General features: G+C 49.8%; 2 protein-coding genes across 3 annotated transcripts in view; one reads left to right on the top strand and one right to left on the bottom strand.

Moving 5' to 3' along the window:
- PRELID3A (PRELI domain containing 3A) overlaps positions 1-1429 on the bottom strand; it is a 50863-nt gene extending 49434 nt beyond the window's left edge. The window contains exon 1 of the mRNA XM_088833441.1: positions 1280-1429. The gene's annotated coding sequence lies outside the window, so the exon portion shown is untranslated. The remainder of the gene's footprint in view (positions 1-1279) is intronic.
- A 105-nt stretch (positions 1430-1534) lies between these two features.
- Positions 1535-20260, top strand: AFG3L2 (AFG3 like matrix AAA peptidase subunit 2). 2 transcript variants are annotated; one of them, XM_055417235.2, is made up of 17 exons: positions 1535-1784; positions 6079-6178; positions 6564-6641; positions 6945-7051; positions 7193-7345; positions 9361-9435; positions 10439-10560; positions 12260-12533; positions 13697-13834; positions 14296-14449; positions 14748-14855; positions 14956-15081; positions 15581-15691; positions 16108-16223; positions 16611-16811; positions 18055-18249; positions 19634-20260. In XM_055417235.2, the coding sequence occupies exons 1-17, from the start codon at positions 1668-1670 to the stop codon at positions 19871-19873; spliced, it is 2415 nt and encodes an 804-aa protein (XP_055273210.2). In that variant the 5' UTR covers positions 1535-1667; the 3' UTR covers positions 19874-20260. The 2 variants fall into 2 exon arrangements, with proteins under 2 accessions (XP_055273210.2, XP_055273209.2); XM_055417234.2 differs by having other exon boundaries at positions 10436-10560.
- Positions 20261-21991: the final 1731 nt, after the last annotated feature.

The following is a 21991-nucleotide window of genomic DNA, read 5'->3' as shown; positions in this document are numbered from 1 at the left end:
AAGGTATATAAAGCAAGCTCAACAGCTACACAATTTTGGAAAGGGTAACCCCAGCGTGGACTCCATATGGATCATAGTCAGAGGAGTACTGTTAGTAGATATCCCTGGTTCCTACCCCTACTTGGACCTCTGTTCCCAACAGTACATTTGCTGAATTTTGGCCCCTGCCTTCTAAACCTGCTTGTTAAGTTTGTTTTATCCAGATTACAAGTTTCACCTGCAGGTGACCATATACCTGGCCCACATGAAGATGGAGACAACCAACATCACCTGGACTGGGCCTCCTCCTCCTCCTCCCTGCGCTCCATCTGTGTCCCGGAGACCCCTACCTCTGACAGCAAGGTGGTCTGGACCCCACAGGCAGGGACAAGCCCCAACTCGACTTGAAGCAGCTACAGATGGTGGACCACCGACCCTTCGACCCTTAAAAGATTCTAAGGGTTCAGACTCCTTGAGGGGGGCAATCAATGTTAGAGCAGGCAGAATGAGCAGACAAGAGGGCATGGGCCATATGACAGGAGACCCTACATCCTGTGACCACGGGGTCCTTGAGGAGACACACAAGGGCGGGAACCTCCATGTCGGAAAGTAACCTTCTGCTAGTTAAGCCCTCGTTACAACAGAATCACCACCGCACCTACCTGGGCATTGCCCGTCCCGCGCTGGCCACCACGACAGACCCGAAAGATCAAACGACGAACAAAACTCGCTGCCTCCTGAGGAGGCGGCGACGGGAAGATCCAGAGAAGTCACCCGAAGCCCGCCCGTTAGCTACCCCTCTTGCCCGCCGTGCCGCCCACGTTACTGACTCGCGGGGAGAAACCTGGGACGGCCACCCCGCTCCCGCCCCGCAGCCTCTGAATTCTCTCCGTGAGGAAACTTCCCAGCCTCCGGGGCCGCGGCCAGGCGGCGACACTCAACCCTGAACTTAGCTCCCGCTTCCCCGCTCTTCGGCCGCGTGGAAAGCCCGTGCTGCGTACCTCAGTCGCGGTCAGGCTTGCCTGCTCAAACCCATCCGGGAAAGAACGCGCCCGCGTCCCCGCTCCCCCCAAGCAGGGTCCTCACGACTTGACCCGCCGCAGTCTCTCACGCCTCTTCCCTCATTTCTTCCCCTCAGACCCCGTGGGCCTATCTCGCCCGGCCGCACAAGTTCCCCTCACTGTGGGAGCCTGACGGCAGCGCCGCTTCACCTGCCGTCGGCCGGGTTCCTGACGGCACCGCCACTGACAAGGCCCCACAGAATAGACGCTCAGTAAAAAGCACGTGACGAAGGACCTACCGAGAGAGGCGTCCGAAGGGTCGAAGATAGCCTCTGTCTGAGGGAAAGGTCCACTTCGCGGGGCCTCGGCAGCGTCGGCTGGGCACACCAACAGGTGCAGCGCCTCGGCGCGCCCCCGACCCGGCCCCGCCCCCTCCTGAGAGCCTGTCCCCTCAGCCCCGCCTCCGGAGCGTCCTCAGTCAGGACCGGAGGCGGGGCTGGGGCCTGGGGCCCGAAGGCACGCCGCCGTGCGGCTGACGTCAGCGCGCTGGGGCGGGGCGAGGCGTGAGAAGACGCAGACGAGCGTGGGGTCGCGGGCGAGCCGTCCCGTGGCCTCCGCTCCTGGTCCTGTTGGCTGTCCGGTGCCGCCCCCGCGTCCGCTCCCGACCTGAGCGGTGCGCCGGGGGCCATGGCGCACCGCTGCTTGCTGCTGTGGGGCCGGGGCGCCTGCCGGCCCCGCGGGATGCCCCCGATGCTCGTGCCTGGCGGCCGCGCTGGCTCCACCGAACGACTCTACCTGCGGACGGTGAGTCCGGCACCCCCGGCCCTCTTCCGGCCCGGCACCGGGCGTCAAGGTCACGGGCCGCGCTTTAGGTGTGGGTCCCCAGGGGGCATGGAGACCGGTCGCGCTGCGGCGGGGCTACCCTGCCCCTGGGAGGCCTGCGGAGCGGAGAGCCCTGGGTGGGAGCCGGCGGCGCGGGCTCGGGGGTGGGGCTGTTGCCGCCCGGCGGACACGGCACTAATAAATGGAGTCGTTAACGGTGTCCCCCACCCCAACCCCCGAGGGGCGCTGCTCTATCGCCGTCAGGGCCGGGATCCCGGAGCCAAAGTTGGCTGTGCCCACGGCGGACCCTCCCGGCGCAGATTGAGCGGCGGTGGCGGGCGAGCCCGGGGGTCAGCCCGGGAGGTGTTCTCAGATCTCCACGGAAAGGGCGTACCTGATGTGTGCTCCTCGGAGCCCCTTTCCCTGCCCGGTTGTCGGTCTTCGTCTCTCCTGCCCGGAATGGCCCTACACGAGGCCTTTTTTCCGGTTTCTGGCATTGCATCCGTTTCCTTGTCTTACTTGCTCGAATCCCTCCCGCTCTTGCTTCTTGTGAGTACTGCACTCAGGCCTATAACAGGCAGGTAGGGATCTGCCCTGTGAGTTTGCAGGGTTTTTGTCAGGAGTCTTCTCTAAAAGGCCTCGCTTGGGAGTGAACCCCGAATGCCGAGGTGTGAGGAAGTCTGCTTGTGAAGGTGCGTGACATACTTTCCCTGGTCCTGCCCTGAAGATCTGGGTGGGGACGCTGGAGCATTACTCTGGATTTTCCTCTAGGTTTGTGCATTTGTTAAAAGTCTGTTCTCATAATGAGGTTCTGGGGAAAAGATTTCTGTGTTTGTTCTCAGGTATAATCCTCAAATGATTAAAACTGATGTTTCACAACTGAAAAATACTTCATCAGACATAAAACCTAATTTTCTAAGTGAGGTGCTTATACATGTACTATTTGAATGGGCTTAGATTAGATAGAGAAAAAAAATTCATGGATGGTTCTTTTCTGGAAAATAATCTTATTATTAAATGCAGTCAGAGGTTATTGCTAGAGGTATCCCTGCTCAACACAATTTGAAAAGATCTTGCTGCTGCTGCTTTGTCACATCAGTCATGTCCAACTCATGTCGTCCCATAGACGACAGCCCACCAGGCTCCCCCGTCCCTTGGATTCTCCAGGCAAGAACACTGGAGTGGGTTGCCATTTGCTTCTCCAATGCATGAAAGTGAAGTCACTCAGTTGTGTGCAACCCCATGGACTGCACCTTCCAGGCTCCTCTGTCCATAGGATTTTCCAGGCAAGAGTACTGAAGTGCGGTGCCATTGCCTTCTCTGTCAAAAGATCCTGCTGCTAAGTCACTTCAGTCGTGTCCGACTCTGTGTGACCCCGTAGACGGAAGCCCACCAGGCTCCCCCATCCATGGGATTTTCTAGGCAAGAACACTGGAGTGGGTTGCCATTTCCTTCTCCAATGTGTGAAAGTGAAGTTGCTGAGTCGTGTCCGACCCTTAGCGACCCCACGGACTGCAGCCTACCAGGCTCCTCCATCCATGGGATTTTCTAGGCAATAGTACTGGAGTGGCTTGCCATTGCCTTCTCCGGAAAAGATCCTAAAGGGGGCTTATTATTCGGCAAACTAATAATATTCATTTATACTGTGTACCCAGTTCTGTACTTCATTGTCACACAGAGACTTGCTTAGTATGATCATAGTAATATTCTGAAAGCTGCTTACTCTTAAGCGGCTTTCCGAATAATTGGAAGTAATTTAAATGTGGGTATTGCCACACAGTTTTAAAAGTGCTTTTCCATGTCTTATTACTTTTGGTTCTCACAGTAGTATCCTGGGGCAGTCATCTTCTCCTAATGTAGATGTGTGACTTTGAGGCCCCCAATATCATGAGATGTATTGAAGATCATCATGCAAAAAATCAGATTTCCAGCTTTACCAAAATTGAAAGTTCTAACGCCATTTGCCTGATGAACTCTGGGTCCTTCAAGTCCCAGGCTAGGTGTCACTTCCCTGTGACATCCCTGGCTCCCTTAGGCTAGGTGTCACTTCCCTGTGACATCCCTGGCTCCCTTAGACATGACCCCTTCCTTCTCTGTGCTGCCTCTCCACCTGTATACTGAAGGGTTTGTATTGTTGCATGTATGGTACCTTTCTGTCTTTTCTGAGTTTCTTCCAGGCAGCACTGCTTCTGGTCCCCTGGTGTACACCCCCCTGCTTGGCAGTACCAGGCCTGGAGCAGAAGCTCAGTGACTTGTTGGCCTGTCCAGCGTGGATATCAGGTCATTTCAGTCCACACCCTTAAAGGATTTGGCATTGGGAAATATTTATTCACATACAACACACTCTTATCCATTATCAATGGTTATTTCTTAGGCCAAGTGTTCTCAGCCATCAGGGAGGGCCCAGCACAACAGAAGCTCCAGGTTCTCTCAGACCAGCATTGCTGTCAACCAAGAACAGTGTCAGTGTTTCTGTCCTACTTTGCAAGTAATTGTGTGTTGATTTGGAGTTAAATCAGCTCATTCTTTTTTAATTGACATTCTCTAATTCAGATATCATAAAATCCACTGTTTTAAAGGATACTGTTCTGTGGCTTCTCGTATATTCACAAGGCAGTGCAACCATCACCCACTATCTGTTGCCAGAATATTTAGAAGAAGCCCTATGACTGTTAGTGGTCACTCCCTGTTTCTCCCCAACGATTCCTCCAACCCAGGCAACTGTGACCTATAGCCTCTGTTGTTGGCCTGTTTCAGATGTTTCATAAATATGGAATCATGTAATACGTGATCTTTTGTGTCTGGTTTTTTTAAACTTAGCATAATGTTTTCAAGATTTGATGGTACCATCTATCTACTTCATTCCTTTTTTATGGCTGAATAAAATTCTGTTGTGTGCATATACCACATTTTCTCTGTTCATCATCAGTTGATAGACATTGGGTTGTTTCCACTTTTGGGCTGTTATGAAAAATGATATTATAATATAATTCAAGATTTTGAGTGGACATATTTTCATTTCCTTGAGTAGGAGTGAATTTGCTGGATCATGTGGTAACTTAACTCTTTCATTTTGGAGAAACCCAAACTTTTCCAAAGCGGCTGTACCTGTCCTCAAGCAGTGCATGAGGGCTCCAATTTCTGCCGATCCTCACCAGCAGTTGATATTGTCTCTCTCTCTTTTTTTAAATTATAGCCACACTATTGGGTGTGAAGTGATTTTGTGTGGTTTTGTGATATTTTATTTTTCTCATGAGACCATAAAGTAGGCAAATGAGGATGGGTCAGATAAACTTCACTTTAAACACTCTCACCTGTATGTAAAAGCTTGTCCTCCAAAAACATGGTGGTGAACTTTTCACTTTGCCAAAGGATAGGATCACTTGAACCTCTTAACTGTCAGATTCAGCTATATCCCCTTCAGTGCCTCTACACCTAAACATTTAATAAGGAGCTTGTTCAGTTTGTTTACATTATACTCTAATAAACCTAGGCAGGGCTTCCCTTGTGGCTCAGCTGGTAAAGAATCCACATGCAATGTGGGAGACTTGGGTTCAATACCTGGGTTTGATCCCTGGGTTGGGGAGATTCCCTGGAGAAGGGAAAGGCTACCCACTCTAATATTGTGGCCTGAAGAATTCCATGGACAGCCTATGGAGTCACAAAGAGTCAGACATGACTGAGCGACTTTCACTCACTCATATCTAGGCAGTATTTACAGTTTTTAGCAAATATGTTACTTAAAGCAGAGATGTATCTGTAAAGGGACTTAGCAGGATGACAGTGTATCAAATAGCTTCAGCAAATGCTGCTAATATAAGGACTATCAGACATTGGACCATGACTTCCTTGTCTTTGAACCCACGTAAAGTTAGTATTGTGCTCACAAACAGCATCTTTCTTTAATGTTGGATAAATGACCTTGCAGTGTGATAGACCCTGCAGGTGGGGTGGCAGATGTTCATGGCAGTTTGCCTTTTGAGTGCTACACATCAGGGAAACAGTGCCAGAGCCAATGTGTTGGTAGGGAATTGTACTTGGGCTGCAGCTCTTAATTAGATGCCTAGGTTGGAGGTGCTCTCGTCTTCTGGGTGAAGTGTGTGTCTCCTAGTTCTCATTGGACTGGAGCGGCCCAGGGCTGGACAACTCTCGTGCTCCCTTCAAGGGGGGCTGTTCTGTGCTAGTCTGTAATCACCTGTTTGAAGGGTAAAATGAAGCTCACTTTTGACTCACTCACCTTGATGTGACCTTCATGCTTCTGTTTGTTGTATTGCAGCTTTATCGATATGCCACGACTCAGGCGAAAACCAGCAGGAATTCCCTTCTCACAGATGTGATTGCTACTTATCAGAGACTCTGTTCTCGGCCTCCAAAAGGTAAACGCTCACATGTGACTGTGATGAGGGACATTCTTACACAGACTCACTCTTGGCCATCCTCAGCAGGGCAGGTGCAGAGGTGTGGTTTCAGTTGATTCCTAACCACCCCACCTCCTCCCTCTCATATGATCAAAGCGATGACATTATGTCGCCTTCAGATGTGGCACCTGTGTCAGTAATGACCTGGGCAGGCCAGCAAGACTTCTCGGACCCCTCAGGGTTGTGACTGTACCATCTAGTCTGTGATTTACTCCTGCACAAGCAATCCTCTACTTCTCGCTTATTCTTTTTCATAAATCAGCTGCTTTAAAAACAAAGAACATACGTACACAAAACTTGATGAATTTTAGTTTGAAGATAAGTTTTTTTCCTTTTCTAACAGGATTTGAAAAATACTTTCCCAATGGAAAAAATGGAAAGAAAGCTAGTGAATCTAAAGAAGTTATGGGAGAAAAAAAAGGTACTATTTCAAAAGACTGTTTGAACTTACTGTTTTCCCCTGGTTTATGACATTGCTGATAGTTGTCACTGAACAAGGAACATCTTAGCTTAAGTCAGTTCTGAGCCCCCTGTGTGTGAAGTGCCTGGAGTGTCCCTGGGGGCTCCCCCCTCTATCTTAGTCTCAGGCTTCCTCACAGCACTGTGTTTATTAATTGGTGAGTTGCCACAATGCATTTTGCAATGAGTTCATTAAACGACATTAACGGAAACATTGCTGAGAGATTCAGGTGCTGCTGTGGACACACACTCTGTCTCTGAACAGAACCCAAACCAGCTGCTGCCCCGCGTCCTTCTGGAGGAGGAGTTGGTGGCGGTGGAAAACGAGGCAGCAAGAAAGATGACTCTCACTGGTGGTCCAGGTTCCAGAAGGTTCGGTTCGTGGCTTTGGCCCCTGCCCACCCCTGGAAAGTCTGAGTGGTGCTCACGGCCCTGGGAGGGTTCACACCCCGCACAGCAGAGACTGCGTTGTATTGTCTCACCCTTCATACAAATGTCTGCTTCCTCACTCAGGGTGACATCCCATGGGATGACAAGGAATTCAGGATGTACTTTCTTTGGACCGCCTTGTTTTGGGGAGGATTTCTGTTTTACTTCCTGTTCAAGAGCTCCGGGAGAGAAATCACATGGAAGGACTTTGCCAACAACTATCTTTCCAAGGGAGTCGTAAGTATCATGTGGGCCACAGGCTGCAGGGATCAAAGGGTGAGTTCCGGTTAGGCCAGTAAAGTGATAAACAGCCAGCATGTTGCCAGGCTTGTTCGTCATCAAGTCTCGTATGTTTCTAATGCTGGAAAGTATAGCAGCCAAGGAACCTGTGAATTTTGACCCAGCAGTTTCCAGATTGACCATGAACCTCCTGTATCACTTGCCCTGGAGAGCCTAGTTCTGGAGCCGCTGCTCCTGACCTGCTCTGGCGCCTGGTCTGCTCGGTCCTCTCCCTCCTGGCATCAGCTGCCTCTCTTCCCTCCCTGGCCAGCCCCACTGGGTTCCAGCACGGCATCACCGCTGTGACCTCCTGCACTCCTGGAAGTGGGTGAATAAGTGAATCAGGTTTAACTGCGAGAGCAGGTGGGCTCTTGAGTGAGGCCCCAGGCAGGAGCTTTGCCTCTGAGCTGGGTCTTTGCCAGTTAGACCCTGTTTTGGCTCATTTAAGATGCAGTGGGTTATAAGGCACATGTTATTTTACACGTTACTTAGATTGAGTGGACTGTCTGTGACACTTTGACATCTTGTCAGCTGTCATGTACATTCCGTGTCTGAGAGATTAAAATACAGGAAATGTCCATCTTAGAAGTGAGGAAACAAAGTGATAGTAAGAGAAGCAGCATTTGGCCAACTCTGAGCCTCGGGGAAATGACTTACCCTCTCATTATTGATTTTTTTTAGTCCTTGAAATGAGTAAAATAAGGATATAATACTTTAAAAATACAAAGACTCTAAAATTATTTTTGAAGATTGTCCAGTAAGGTGAGGACGTACAGAATGGAAACAATCTTTCAGATTTTGAAGCAGGTGTCTCGCTCATGAAAGTGAGGCTCTCAGGTTTGTAATTCCCAGGTGTCGTGGAGAGCCTGCACTCTGAGCAGTGACTTCTGCCCTCTGAGTGTGGGGACAGGCCCCAGGGAGGGTTCTCAGTCGTCACATCTCCTCCTGACCCGCTGGCTCTCTGCAGTCGGTCTGCTGTTGACCCAGCAGGTTTATGGGGGACAGAGTCCTCTAGTCAGTGCTTTCCAGACAGTGCGCCCCTGTTCTGGCTCTTCCTGGAGTCTCCCAGGCTCCCTCACTTTGCATCCTGGGCTGGTACCTTCCAAACTTCCTGCCAGAGCGGACTTGATGGCATCAGGGAGCAGGCACCCACCGAAGGCGCTCAGCTCCCAGCAGCCCGAGACCTCAGGATGATGTGTGCAAGTGACCCAAGAGTTCATCGAGTTAGGAGGGTCCAGGGAAACAAAGTCAAACCATCTCAAACCTCAGAGGGGCAAAATTTAGGAAGTTTTGTAGCGGCAAGTGAGGACATAGGGCAGTGGGAGCATTTTAGAGAACGTTTGGCAGGAGCGTGAGTCAGAGAGTAGTGTGCAGCATCCAGCAGAGCTGAGGGCAGTTGTGCCCTACAGCCAGCCAGCTGTGTTCACTGCACGCGCGCATCCCAGGGAGTTCCAGGAGACAGGCCCAGGCATGATGCGTAGCAGCATCCACGGTAGCATTGTTGGTGTTGGGAACAGTCTGAAGGTCTTTGAACAGAACACATAAATAACTTGGGGTGTGCTTATAAAATGGGGTCCGTGCAGAACTGACATGTCAGCAAGGAAAGGCCTTACAAATACAGTGATAGAAGAAAAAGTAGTAGAAAACCATATGCCAGACGAGACCATTTGTAAAGTTTAAAAACAGGCAGAAGTGAATGTCTGTTTAGGGTTAGGTCTTTGTGGCCCAGGACCAGGCCATGCTTTGGGGTGGCCAGCACCAGTGCACAGTGGCCACCCCTGGGTGTGGGGCATGACTGGGGGCTTTAGCTGGTTTGTGATGTTTTGTTTCTCAAGCTGGAGGGGAAAACACAGGGTGTCTTTACATTATTCATCGTTTTTCTTTGTCTGAAATATATTCATTTCAGATGAGCTTAGAAGAATGTCTCAAGTCTTTCTGTAAATTTATGTTTGACTATTTCTTTAAAATTCCAGGTAGACAGACTGGAAGTCGTCAATAAGCGATTTGTTCGAGTGACTTTTACACCAGGAAAAACTCCTGTTGATGGAGTAAGTGATGTTATTAAGTGATGTGAACTAGCTGTCAGTTAAGTTCTCATGTTTAAAGCTGAAAAGCCAGTGTTCCCTCACTGCTGCGTGAGAGCCGGGCAGCAGAGCAGCTGTGATCTGCACTAACAGTGACAGTGTGGCCCTTGTGTCCATCACATGTGCAAGAACTGGGTCAGTGCTTTGGGTTTGGTGATCACATTGGCTGTACATTTAGGAACCAGTGAGTAAAACCTGGTTTTCAGTATTCCAGTATCTATGATTTTTCAAGACTGAGAACAATTGGTTACGAAAAAAATGGTAAAATCCGAACTGCTTATGTCTTGAGACAGCTTTTGTCAAATCAGTTTAAGAAGTGTTCTGATCATATCTTTCCCAACTGTTTTGTGATATTAATTTCTATTTCTGTTCTTATTGTTTAAAAATATTTGTATTTCTTGTCCAGCCAGTTTCAGCTCTGTTCCAGAGACACCAGGTTGAGTTGAGGGGATTATTGGTGGGGAACAGGTGAGGTTCCTGGTGATTCCCAGCCCTCCTGGGCCAGAGCCCCAGGCCAACCCCCAGTCCTGGGCATCCTGCTCTCTTCTAGCTCGCCCAGGGCCAGAGCCCATCCTGACACTGAGGAGTATCATCTCAGTTGCACCCTGGTGTGGGACCAGGCAGCTGAGAAGTCCTGAGGAAAGGACACTTGTTTGTTTATGAAAATGGTTGTCTTTTCAAGTAGAGTTTTTGTTTTTCTGAGTTTATAGTATTAGGACCATAGAGGAGTGCTGGAACTGTAGAAATGCTTATTGGCCAAGGGTTCTCACTGGGTAAAGCTTAGTCACTCTGATTGTTAAAGACTGGTTGTTAAAACCAGTCTTGCGTTAATCTTAATCTCATTGTTGGGTTTTTTAGTTTGTAAATTTTCAGTATTTCTGAAAAATTCTTAGGAAGTTCAACGCTCTGTTTCCTCTTCGTTCCCCTAACAAAATTAGGACATTTCGCTTTCCTGTCTTTACAGCAGTACGTCTGGTTCAATATTGGCAGTGTGGACACCTTTGAGCGGAACCTGGAGACTCTGCAGCAGGAACTGGGCATAGAAGGGGAGAACCGGGTCCCTGTGGTCTACATCGCCGAAAGTGACGGGTGAGCTTTGGGCAGTGGACTTGGCAGGCTGCCTGTGCGCCCAAGGCTCATGGTGTATTCTGTCACCAGGGGGCAGCACATCGCACTTTGTATTCTCATCAGGCCTCTCAATCTGGCCTGAGTTCTTTGCAGCCATTAGTAAGTAACCTAGTAGTTTTTGCTAGAGACTGGTTGGCTTTTTGCATGTTGATATTTCTTGATTAAGCACTGGTGTGGGGTCCATGTCCAATATACTAACCTTGAGTAGGATTTCAGCATAAAAAGCCCCTTTGTGTTAAAGAGGATTTTAGCATAAAAAGCCCTTTTGTGTTAAAGAGCGGCATGCCCACCTTTTAAATGTCCTGTATGTTTATATTTCACAGAATTTCCAGGCTTTTAAAGTAATGCTTCTTCCTCTTTGGTCAGACCTGCTTCTTCCCTTAGAGGTTATTTGTCTATTTAGAAAGACCAGCTCTGGGCCTTGAGGAAGGGCTTGTTGATTTCAGGGGTTGCCTGTCTTTGGTTTTACTTGGGAATGTATGGCCTTTGATTTCTGCCCACAGACGCCCAGGTGGATCTCAAAGCAGTGACCCATTTGCATTAAATGCAGAACACATACCTTGATTTAAGAGTTTGGGAGTGAAAGTAGAAATAAAGCTTGATTTTCTTCTACATGTAAAACAGCATGTTAACGGAGCTGATGGTCTTAGGCAGCTCTGGAGACTCTCTTGAGTTACGGTTTTTGTAGCCCTACAATCTCCCTGAGTTATTTAGGTCCCGCCAGCTATCAAAGTTGTTTCACACTTGGGGTGATGTGTCTCTCAGTCCCTGAGGTTACAAGCTGGTGCTGAAACATTACACAGAGTCTTATTCCATGTTCTTTAAACCTTTATTGTCAGTGCAGTGTTTTTTTTTTCTCTAAAAGTAAACCAAAGGTAAATTGTTCATGGTTCTTGCTGCCTGCTGCAGCAGCCTTTACAGTTATGTAATAGATGAAAAATTAGAAAGCTAATTCTTATTTTATTGTTTCATTTTTTTACCTAAACTATGTACCAGGTTTTGACCTAAATTTCATAGGTTAAGTTAAACTAAATTGCTTTATGTTACCCAGTATACATCTGTGTCCACAGTTTTGTGGAAATTAACTTAAGACAAACAGAAAGCAGAGACTATAAATCATCTCTGAGCCACTCCCCATAGTGGGTGAGGGTTGATGGGCACCCTGCCCCTGGGCCTATGTGAGCCTGCACAAGCCACCCCACCATGCTGGGAAGACCGTGCTCCCCACCACTGCCTTCTCACAGATTAGATATTTAGAAGACATCCCTTCAGAAATAGTTGATCCATTCCAGTAAGAGGACTAGAATGTCTACCCAGGCTAATACCAGAATTGTATTAAAATTATTAAGTCAACGAATTTCTTTGAAACTCATATGCAGTGACAGTAGGTCACGGGTCTAGCCTGTGTGTGTGTTGGTTCTCGGGTGGGAGTGATGCAGCCCTGGAGAGGGTATGCGTTAGGAGCAGGTCTTCCTTTGGTCTTACTTTCTGAGCGTCTGCTTCAGTGACACTGATGCACGTAGACTCTCCTTGTGCCTCAGGTGAGGTGTTGGGGTACCTGGCTGCCCAGGTAGAGCATGTGCATGTTCTGCCAAGGCAGGTCCCTGGCAGGGCGATCTGAGCGGGCGCCCTCTGAGCTCTCGCTGTCGTGTGTCTGCAGCTCCTTCCTCCTGAGCATGCTGCCCACTGTGCTCATCATCGCCTTCCTGCTCTACACTATCCGGAGGGGCCCAGCCGGGATTGGCCGTCCAGGCCGGGGCATGGGCGGACTCTTCAGTGTCGGAGAGACCACCGCCAAGGTCCTCAAGGATGAGATCGACGTGAAGTTCAAAGACGTGGCTGGCTGCGAGGAGGCCAAGCTGGAGATCATGGAATTTGTGAATTTCCTGAAAAATCCAAAGCAGTATCAAGACCTGGGAGCAAAAATCCCAAAGGTAAATGAACATTCAGAAGTCAGTTTTCAGCTTATTAATCCTAAATCCTTTGAAGTGTTTCTTGATTTCTGAGGTTATAATTTTATGAAGTTTGATTACTTCCACAGTAGCTGCTCTTCTCTTCTTCCTCTGTTGTAACCTGCTAGTCTCTGTTTAACTCCTGTGTCTTTCAGTCGACTGTCCCTTGTGAATGTGTCTCCTTGCAAATTGTGTGTTTCTTCCTCCAAAGACATGTGTCCCCTCACCTTTGTGCTGCTTCCTCCCTGCAGTGTGATTTGGACCTCCTGTCTTAGCACCGTATTCCCGGGCAGGCTGCCTCTGCTCCGGCCCTGCCGTCCCTCCCCAAGCAGCTTGAGTGAACGGTCTGCCTGGTCTGGCACTCACATTCCAGGCAAGGGGCTCCGTAGAGTGCAGATCTCCCTGCCCTTGCCCTCTTCCACTACCACTTGCTGCCGGACTTGGGTAGCCTTGCCCATCTCTGCTCCCAGGACCAGGTTCAGGCATTAAGTAATGAAGAGAAAATCTTTATTAACTGAGGTTCTAAAAAACTCATTAATAAAGTTACATGAGGGAGTCTTTTCTAAAGGGAATCATCACTTCCTTGATTTCATGTCCTGCCTTCATGGATGAAAAGTTACATTGTTTTATAATTTGTTTTACTTAAGTATGTGTTCACATCATACTAAACATCTTCACGACTTAAGCAGTTATAGTGTTTGAGCAAACATGTTTTTCTTTTTAAGTTCATCATTGGTTATTAGATGTTTACTTCATCTGCAGAATTTTAAAGGCAAGAAAATAAGCAAAATATAAACTGGAAGTGTAATATTTGAAGTTAACGTCAGGTGGTTTTTAGTATTGCTAGATTCCCAGCTTAAGTCACCCTTTATATATTGTTAGGTCTAAAAAGCAGCACTAAAAATCTTAAAGTAAGGGAAGAAATTCACATTCTTGCCAGGTTTTTTAAAACAAATATTCTCTAATAATCTTTTCCTTTCTCTTTTTATTAATAAAAGCGTTTTATCTTTGTTTACATGTTTAAGAAATATTTAGGATATGTCACTAAAATTTATAGACAGGTTATACCTTGAAGTTATTTATAGATATGCAGTTTATTTTTCTGAAATTATAGTTCAGTATACTTTCCCTTTTTTTATCTGAAGGGTGCCATTCTCACTGGTCCTCCAGGCACTGGGAAGACACTGCTGGCTAAGGCCACGGCTGGAGAAGCCAACGTCCCTTTCATCACCGTTAGCGGGTCTGAGTTCTTGGAGATGTTTGTTGGTGTGGGCCCAGCTAGAGTAAGTCTCACTTCTTGCTGTGTTAACTCAGCAGGTCAGAAGGTGGGCGCGGGACCCCTGCCACAGTGGGGTACCGCCCACCTTGGGGCGATGGCTGGGTGGGCTTGAGGGGTCACGCCTTTGCTGTGTGCCTGCATGGCTGGGTCTGTGAGTGAGTGTTATGAAGTCTACAGCTCTACCCTGTTCCTTCTGAGTAGGACAAAGGTGTATAGCATCAGTTTGTTGGTGTTCGTGCTTCTTACACAACAATAATTGATGAGATTTTAGAAATAATTGCTCACCTTACATCGGTTTCACACCATTTGCTGCATGACTTCTTTGCTGCTTGCACCTTTTAACATCTGTGCTGTGCAGTGCTGTACACAGATGGTCTTCCTGGGGGCAGGAAGCTTGGTGTCTGTTTTTATTAGGATACTACCACTCACTTGTTAAGTGACCCTGGTGCCTGCATTTTCTTCCAGGTCCGTGACTTATTCGCCCTTGCTCGGAAGAACGCCCCTTGCATCCTCTTCATCGATGAAATAGATGCGGTGGGAAGGAAGAGAGGCAGGGGCAACTTCGGCGGTCAGAGTGAGCAGGAGAACACACTCAACCAGCTGCTTGTGGAGATGGACGGTGAGCGCCCCAGCACCTGGTCTGTCCTGTGCTTTCCCGTTGGTCTTCCTGTGGCTAAAATCAGAGTCCTTTGCTGGTAATTTGTCTTTAAGTATTTGATCATTAAATCTTTAGGTATTAGGTATGATGTTAAGGGCAAAATGAATAGTAGGAAAAATCATTTAAACTTGTGACTTAAAAAACCACTAGGTAATGGGAAAAAAGCAGTGGTGTATCTGGTGCTCATACATTCTTGACAGGGACACGTTATCTTCCTCTTCACAGCGTGTAACAGCATGATGCCTTTGTCTGTCTCCAGGATTCAACACAACAACCAATGTGGTTATCTTGGCGGGTACCAACCGACCGGATATCCTAGACCCAGCTCTGATGAGGCCAGGCCGCTTCGACAGGCAGATCTTCATTGGTAAGATGGTTTTCTTGCCCTGGATTCAGGCCATTTCTCATGAGGAAAGGTTGCAGCTGTTTCATTATGATTTTTTCTTCCTTAAAAATAATTTCTCAAGGACCGCCGGACATTAAGGGAAGAGCCTCTATTTTCAAAGTTCACCTTCGACCTCTGAAGCTGGATAGTGCCCTGGAAAAGGAAAAGCTGGCAAGGAAGCTTGCGTCCTTGACCCCGGGGTTTTCAGGTGGGTGAGCTTGACCCTCAGTCTACAGGACGCGACCCTTCCTTTCTTGTTCCCTCTGTCCATGCTTGCAGACTCAACATGGAGCAGGAGGGGGACCACCTGCAGCCTGAGAAGAGTGTATTCACGGGCACAGGTGCCTCAGAGTTCCAGGGCCTGGCTATTTAAAATTTTTTGTTGAGCACATACATTGTGTTATGGCTTATTTGTGTTGCCATATACTTTCTCTGAGAAGTTAATTTACAGAGAACTAAGCATTAATTGGTGGGCATTTTAAAGCACAGTCTTAGTTTGCTCTCATCATATGGTCTGTGGAGATAGATTACTGCCCATGGGTGTCTGTCCACTGTTGGTCTTTGCAGTGTGCTTGAAGGGCCAGTTGTGCTGGGCAGGCCTGGTAGCTGGAACCTGCTGGTGGTGGGGACCTGGTCTGGTCCCTCTTCAAAACTGTGGCCGGTGAGCTCAGGTGTATCTGGTGGAGAGCAGTTGTGTTCTTTCACAGGAGCCGATGTTGCCAATGTGTGCAACGAAGCTGCTTTGATCGCCGCGAGACACCTTTCAGATTCCATAAACCAGAAACACTTTGAACAAGCAATTGAACGAGTGATTGGTGGTAAGGCAGCTGGTTGACTGCACATCCAAGGGCTGACGGCGTGACTCTGAAGCCAGGGAGTATGTCCACCCAGGCCTGGAGCTCGTGGGCACCTTGGAGTGTCTGCACAGAGGCTTCCATGTCGGATGGGTCTGAGACAGGCTGCAGGCAGGGAGAGGTCTTCCCCTCAATTATAGCAGTCTAGTTGTTTTCTTTTAAAAAGCACTCGTAGCCTTCCTGTTTTCCAAAAATTTTATCGTGTGAGTCTGATGTGCTCCGAGCGAGACATAGGTGATGGATAAACAGCTGTAAAACCAGTTAGACTGGGAAGGCCTGTGATTTGTGTTCTTTGTGAGGCCCTGAGTGCTGGTGTGTGTGTCTCTCTTGATGTCTTTGTCACTAAAGCAGCAGGTTTTATTTTCTGTTCTGCATGTCAGGCTTAGAGAAGAAAACCCAGGTCCTGCAGCCCGAGGAGAAGAAGACAGTGGCATACCACGAGGCAGGCCATGCAGTTGCTGGTTGGTACCTGGAGCACGCGGACCCCCTCCTGAAGGTGAGTGGCTGGTGGGGGACGTAGTGGGAACATCTGCCAATGGCACTGGGGGGAGGCATCATGCGTGGACGAGTTAAAAAGTTTGGAAAGAAAAGTGTTTGGAAGCTGAAGGGATTCACTCCAGTGGGTCAAGTTGGCAGGGGACCCTGCTTGGCAGTGGCCCTACTGTCACGCCTGGGCATTCGCGGATGGGTTTTGTAAGAGACAGAAGCACTGTGTAGGAGTCACTTGGGGTGAGGTTATCCCAAGAGGAAATGCTTTCCTGGACCAGCTGCCCGCCCAGCTGCCTGGCCGAGGCCAGGGGGTTGCCCGACTGTGGTGCTCTGCTCACTGGTGAGTTTGTCGGCTCTGGCGGCTGGGTACTCAGTGCTGCTGTTCCCTCGCCAGGTGTCCATCATCCCACGAGGCAAAGGGCTGGGCTATGCTCAGTACCTGCCCCGGGAGCAGTACCTCTACACCCGGGAGCAGCTCCTGGACCGCATGTGTATGACCCTGGGCGGCCGCGTGTCCGAGGAGATCTTCTTTGGCAGGATCACTACCGGTGCCCAGGACGACTTGCGCAAAGTGACCCAGAGTGCCTATGCCCAGGTAAGAGGACGGGTGGGCTCTCCTCGCCGCCGCACAGGCTCCAGAGGCTCCACTGGCCTGGGCTGACCAGGCAAGGGGTCCTCCTTCAGAGAGGTTTAGTATCAGGTGATCAAAACTTAGGAATAGAAACTTATATTTTGGTCACTTGGTATTTCAAATTTACTGAGAGTGTGTGAAGCGTGTCTGCAGAGTTTAAGTCTAGTTTCAAACCTGCAGGACCCTACGTGGGCTCCCCCTAAGCTGGGAGCAGTCATCCCGTGCACCCACCCCACCCCCACCCCATTTGCCTCTGTTCCCAGAAACAATCAGGGTGCTCTCTTGGAGCTCAATGTCAGTGACTTTGGGAATTCCTCAACTGATTTTTGTTTTTTTCTTGTGTTCTAGCACCTCATCTAAGTTTTCCCAACTCTGACTTCTGTTGTTATTTCATATTTTCCTTACATTCCTGATTTTGGTTAGTCTTTTCTGAAGTTGGGTCAGTTTTCATCTGTTTGGACGTCCCTGCATCCCACTTTATCTGCATGAAGTTTGTTTTCCTGATCTTTTAGGAAGAAGATGGATCAAGACAGTGTTTCTAGTTTCATGGTTTTAGAGTATCTTCTTCTGTTGTTTTCATGAACTTTTGTTTTTTTTTGGTTGTTTTCATGAACTTTTGAAAAATGTGCTTCCTACTTTCTGAGCTGTTGCTGCTCCTTTCTCTTACCTGCACCTCCTCTTTTCTGGTCAGTTTGGATTTTACTTCCAGACATTTCTTCTAAAGGTGGGGCTCTGTGTGGTTACTGTGGGGGTCTCTACAGCCCAGCCAGGCCCTGGGAACTCAGGGAAAGTGCAGGCACCCCTCCCAGGTTCCTGGAGCAGCCCAGGTGACGCAGAAGGAGCCTCTGGTGCCCGAGGTCGTGGCTTCCGTCTGTCACAGGCTCTGGCTCTTCCTTGCCTCCCCTCGTGCAGAGTGATCTCACACACGTCTCGTGACTGCGGGGGTCTGTCCCCACCTGTTTGCTGCCTGTCTTGGTTATGGATATTGTCTGCCCGTTTCTGGTCTTGTCCCCACTGCCCCGTCTATGCAGAGCTCCTGGTCTACTTGGCCGACTCACGGCTGCCATGTCGTTTTGCTGGGTTGGAGAGTAGTTCTGCGGGGAAGTGTGTTCATTCAGTGTCCATCTTGCCTTGTTGACATTTTATGAAACCCATGAGCCTGTGAGCAGAAATGGATGCCCACCACTAGCCACGCCTTCTTCCTCAGATTGTTCAGTTTGGCATGAACGAGAAGGTCGGGCAGATCTCCTTTGACCTCCCACGTCAGGGGGACATGGTGTTGGAGAAGCCTTACAGCGAGGCCACTGCCAGACTCATAGATGATGAAGTACGAATCCTTATCAACGATGCTTACAAGAGGACAGTGGCCCTCCTCACAGAGAAGAAAGCTGACGTGGAGAAGGTAGGTGCCGACTGTGGAAACATTCCTCTGCATGGTTTGCAGAGGCCATTGAGGGTGATTGGTTGGCTGGTTTGGAGACACCGCCATTCCCCCTGTGCCTGCTGATTCTGGTTCGTCCCTCCATCCTGATGTTCCGTTGGTGGGGATGACAGGGAGCAGAGGCGGGCGTGATCTTGGCCCCTGGCTCCTGGGAACTTGAACGCGGGATTAATGAAGTCTGCTTATAGTATCAGACATATGGCTGAATCTGCACTCACCTTGCCAGGTGCTTCCAGGTGCAGTCCTGCTGGGGTTCCCCATTGCTTTTCCCCTCTGGAGCAAAGGGGATCTTAGTTGCCTAGCAGAGACTGAACCCGGGTCCTCAGCATTGAGAGTTGAAAAGTCTGTGTCTCGTAGAATTAGAGACAAACATATGTGGATAAAACGACAGGACATCGGGGATTTTCTCCAGAATAATCCAGGGAGCAGGTGGAACAAAAGTGATCGTGAACAGTGGTTACATGGGGTTGCATGGGGTTAGTTATCCTTTTTTTCTATATATTTTTGGTCCATACTTGAAATGATCCATAATAAAGTTTAAAAAAAAATTAACGACAGAAGAAAATTGCTTTATTGTTTGGAATCTTTAAAAATGGCATTTAATGTAAACGACACATGTGGTGAGTTTCCAAGTTGGGAGTCACCTGAGGAACCGAGTCTACTGCGAGGCCCATTTGCAGTTTAACTGGCTTTGTTTCTTGGTGACAGAGGCTCTTGTGTGAGCTGTTCCCTGCCCGCTGACACCATCGCTTACCTCCCCTCTTGTCGTTGGTGGACCCCCTTTATCTGTGACTGTGTGTCCTGTCACATTTATAGTTCAGCCACACAGAGACCAGAACTTCGAGATGCGTGTTTGTGTTTGTCTCTATTTTGTCAGCCTCCCTTTAAAATTCCCCATTTCTGTCCTTTCCTCGTCCCCAACCCCGCCACTTGTGTCACTTCTTCCCGCAGCCTCCCCAGAGCTCCTTCTCCTCTGGGAGCCACGGGGAGCTCTTGCCTCCTTTGGAAGTGGGTGGGGCCCAGGAACACAACTTGTTGCTCTTCTTTGGGGTTGTCCCTCCTCAACATGTGTGCAAAGCTCCTTCCTCACCCTACCTCCCCAGCAGGGCACAGAGTCACACCACATTGCATGCCGCCCTGCCCTTCCTGCGGACATGTGTTTTCCAGGATTTTTATACTTATTAAAAGTTAATGAGGGTGAAGTTCTATTTTAATAAGATCTTATTAAAAGTTAGAGTGAAGTTCTCGAAGCCCTATTTTGGAGGGGGGTTGGTTGTAAATAAAAGGTTAGCTTGGAGAGATGGTGCTGGGTGTCTGTATTTAATCGCAGGTGTTCATGTTCCAGGTTGCTTTGCTGTTGTTAGAAAAAGAAGTGTTAGACAAGAACGACATGGTAGAACTTCTGGGCCCCAGGCCATTTGCGGAGAAGTCTACGTACGAGGAGTTTGTGGAAGGCACAGGCAGCCTGGACGAGGACACCTCGCTCCCCGAGGGCCTGAAGGACTGGAACAAGGAGCGCGAGGGCACGGAGGAGCCCGTGGGCGAGAAGGTGGCCAGCCAGGTCCAGGGCGCTGGCCCTGCGTAGCTCCTGGTGCTGCACCCGCAGAGCCGCCCCGAGGGCGCGGCGGGAAGGGGTGCTTCGTCCTTGGCCTCAGAGGTCACAGGGGCGGGAGTGCGTCCCCAGCCTCCGGTCTCCTGTGCCGTCACGTGGGGGTGTGCTCACCATCACCCACCCTTCACTCCCACCTCCCTCAGAGTCTCCCTCTGTGATGGGCTGTGAAATTAAGAGTATTTCTACTTGATTTAATATTTTAAAGACGGAACCCAAGCTACATGCTGCTGTTCTGTGATGGAGTGGTTTTCTAGGAGAGCTGTGTAACATATTTAAAAATATGAATGTATTGTGTAAATACGGCTTCTTTACGTCACAAATAAAGTGTAAATGCTGCGTTTTTCCTTCTGAACACACAAGGGTCACTGGTGCTGCTTGGGAGACATCCCTTCTGAAAACACAACGAAAAGGAACTGAATGACATCCACATTTAGTCTCAGACTGGCGGTTCTCTTCCACTCCCACGGGACTCTCAGTGATGCCTCGACCTGTCCGCCCTGAAGGGTGAACTCGGTGCGAGGTGTGCGATGGCATCAGGGCACACACTCACTCAACCAGTCACGACCCAGCCTCAGTCCCCTGTGTGCATCTCCAGCAGACGTGTGACCACCACAGCAGGCTGAACAGTGGAGCCTGTGGCCCCTGGGCTGGACAGCCTGATGTCTTCATGAGGTCACTTTCGCTGTTAGAAGGGGTGACGTGCTGCTGCGTCACCAGAGAAACCAGGGCTGCAGAGTCACAAACTGAGGTCAGAACCAGGCGGAGCCCCAGGAGGACGTCGGTCTCCAGTGCCTCCTTTGGCCTTGGAGACCCCTCACATCTTTGTGTTTTTATTCTTCTTAGCAGCTTCCTTTCATGCTGTCCTGACTTGGTTGTGTGTTCTTAATGCAGGGGAATGCATTGTGGGGCTGACTTGTCTGACCTCAGGCACAGAACTCAGGTATCCCTGGAGGGCGCTGGACCAATGCGGTGGCCCAGGCGGGCCCCTTGTCCTGGGACAGTTCTCCGAGACTATGACTCACCAGACCACAGAAGCATCCCGGGAGCCAGGGCTGCGGGTACCAACCACGGTCCCCATCCCTCAGGGATGATGAGGTGCTCCTTGAGCAGGGCCTGTGGACTGGGAGGGCCCTGTGGGTAGAGGGGCCAGTGGGCGCCATCAAAGCTGAGCTCCCAAGAGGTGCCAAGCGTGAACCTGGCCTGGCTCCAGGCTGTGCATGATGCCCTTCAGGAGGGACAACTTCTCCCTGGCATTGTACATGGATCCTGCATTGAGCCAGTAAACCCCAGTATGGCTGCCACAGCCTCAATGCAGTTCCCATCTATACCCGTGGATTATGAGTGAGTCAGGGCCTGGCCACCAGCGCATGCTCAGGACACTGTCTCCAAGCTCCGTCGGGCCTTGCAATGCAGAGGGATGGGGAGGGGTGTTCACTGTGGTCTCACAAAGTTTTAACAGTTGAGGTTTCTGCAAAATGGGATCGGTTCTTACCTTGGGTCAATTCATGCTGTGTGTCTGAGGGAGTGCTTTGTGCAAGGTGTGGTGGACACAACTGCATGGGGACGCTGTGGGCTGTGGCTCAGCAGTTCCTGGGGACCCACGGCAGGTTGGGGGGCTGGGCAGGGGTCCAGCATTAGCCTCAAATGCTTCCACATACCATGATACATCACCTGGGCTGAAGCAGTTGGATTGACATTGCCCACCAAGGGAGGAGCCAGACTTTGGAAAGGGAGCCTGCTGCCCCAGAGAGACTGAGCCTCAGAAGGTAGAGGGCGCTTAGTGAGCGTGGGGTGGGAGGGATCCTTATTTAGAACCCATTCCCCCTCCGTCCAGCCCTAGCCACCTCCCAACTCCCCATGGGGCCTGTCTGCTGGCCTGCAGCCCCAGGAGGAACCCCAGCAACTCCGAGTCGCCACCCAGCCCCCACCCACCTTGAGCCTGTGCGTCCTTGGCAGGAAGCCTGAGGGTCATTTTCTGTGGCTCCTCCAAATGCCAGCGGAGCTGTTAGGGGAGGCTGGGTGGAGTAGCCCAGGGCCACTCGCAGGAGATGAAAGATCCTGTGGGGATGTAAGTGTTGGCTGGAAACCAGA

Source organism: Moschus berezovskii, chromosome 28, assembly GCF_049115385.1.
Source record: "Moschus berezovskii isolate FMDL1 chromosome 28, NW_MosBer_1.0, whole genome shotgun sequence".
NCBI classification, from domain to species: domain Eukaryota; kingdom Metazoa; phylum Chordata; class Mammalia; order Artiodactyla; family Moschidae; genus Moschus; species Moschus berezovskii.
This window is presented reverse-complemented; position numbering and strand designations above follow the sequence as displayed.

Coding starts and splice junctions, on each gene's coding strand:
- AFG3L2 (XM_055417234.2), top strand. CDS start 1,668: ATGGCGCACCGCTGCTTGCTGCTGTGGGGCCGGGGCGCCTGCCGGCCC. Junction 1,785..6,078: donor AACGACTCTACCTGCGGACG/GTGAGTCCGGCA, acceptor GTTGTATTGCAG/CTTTATCGATATGCCACGAC. Junction 7,346..9,360: donor ACTATCTTTCCAAGGGAGTC/GTAAGTATCATG, acceptor TTAAAATTCCAG/GTAGACAGACTGGAAGTCGT.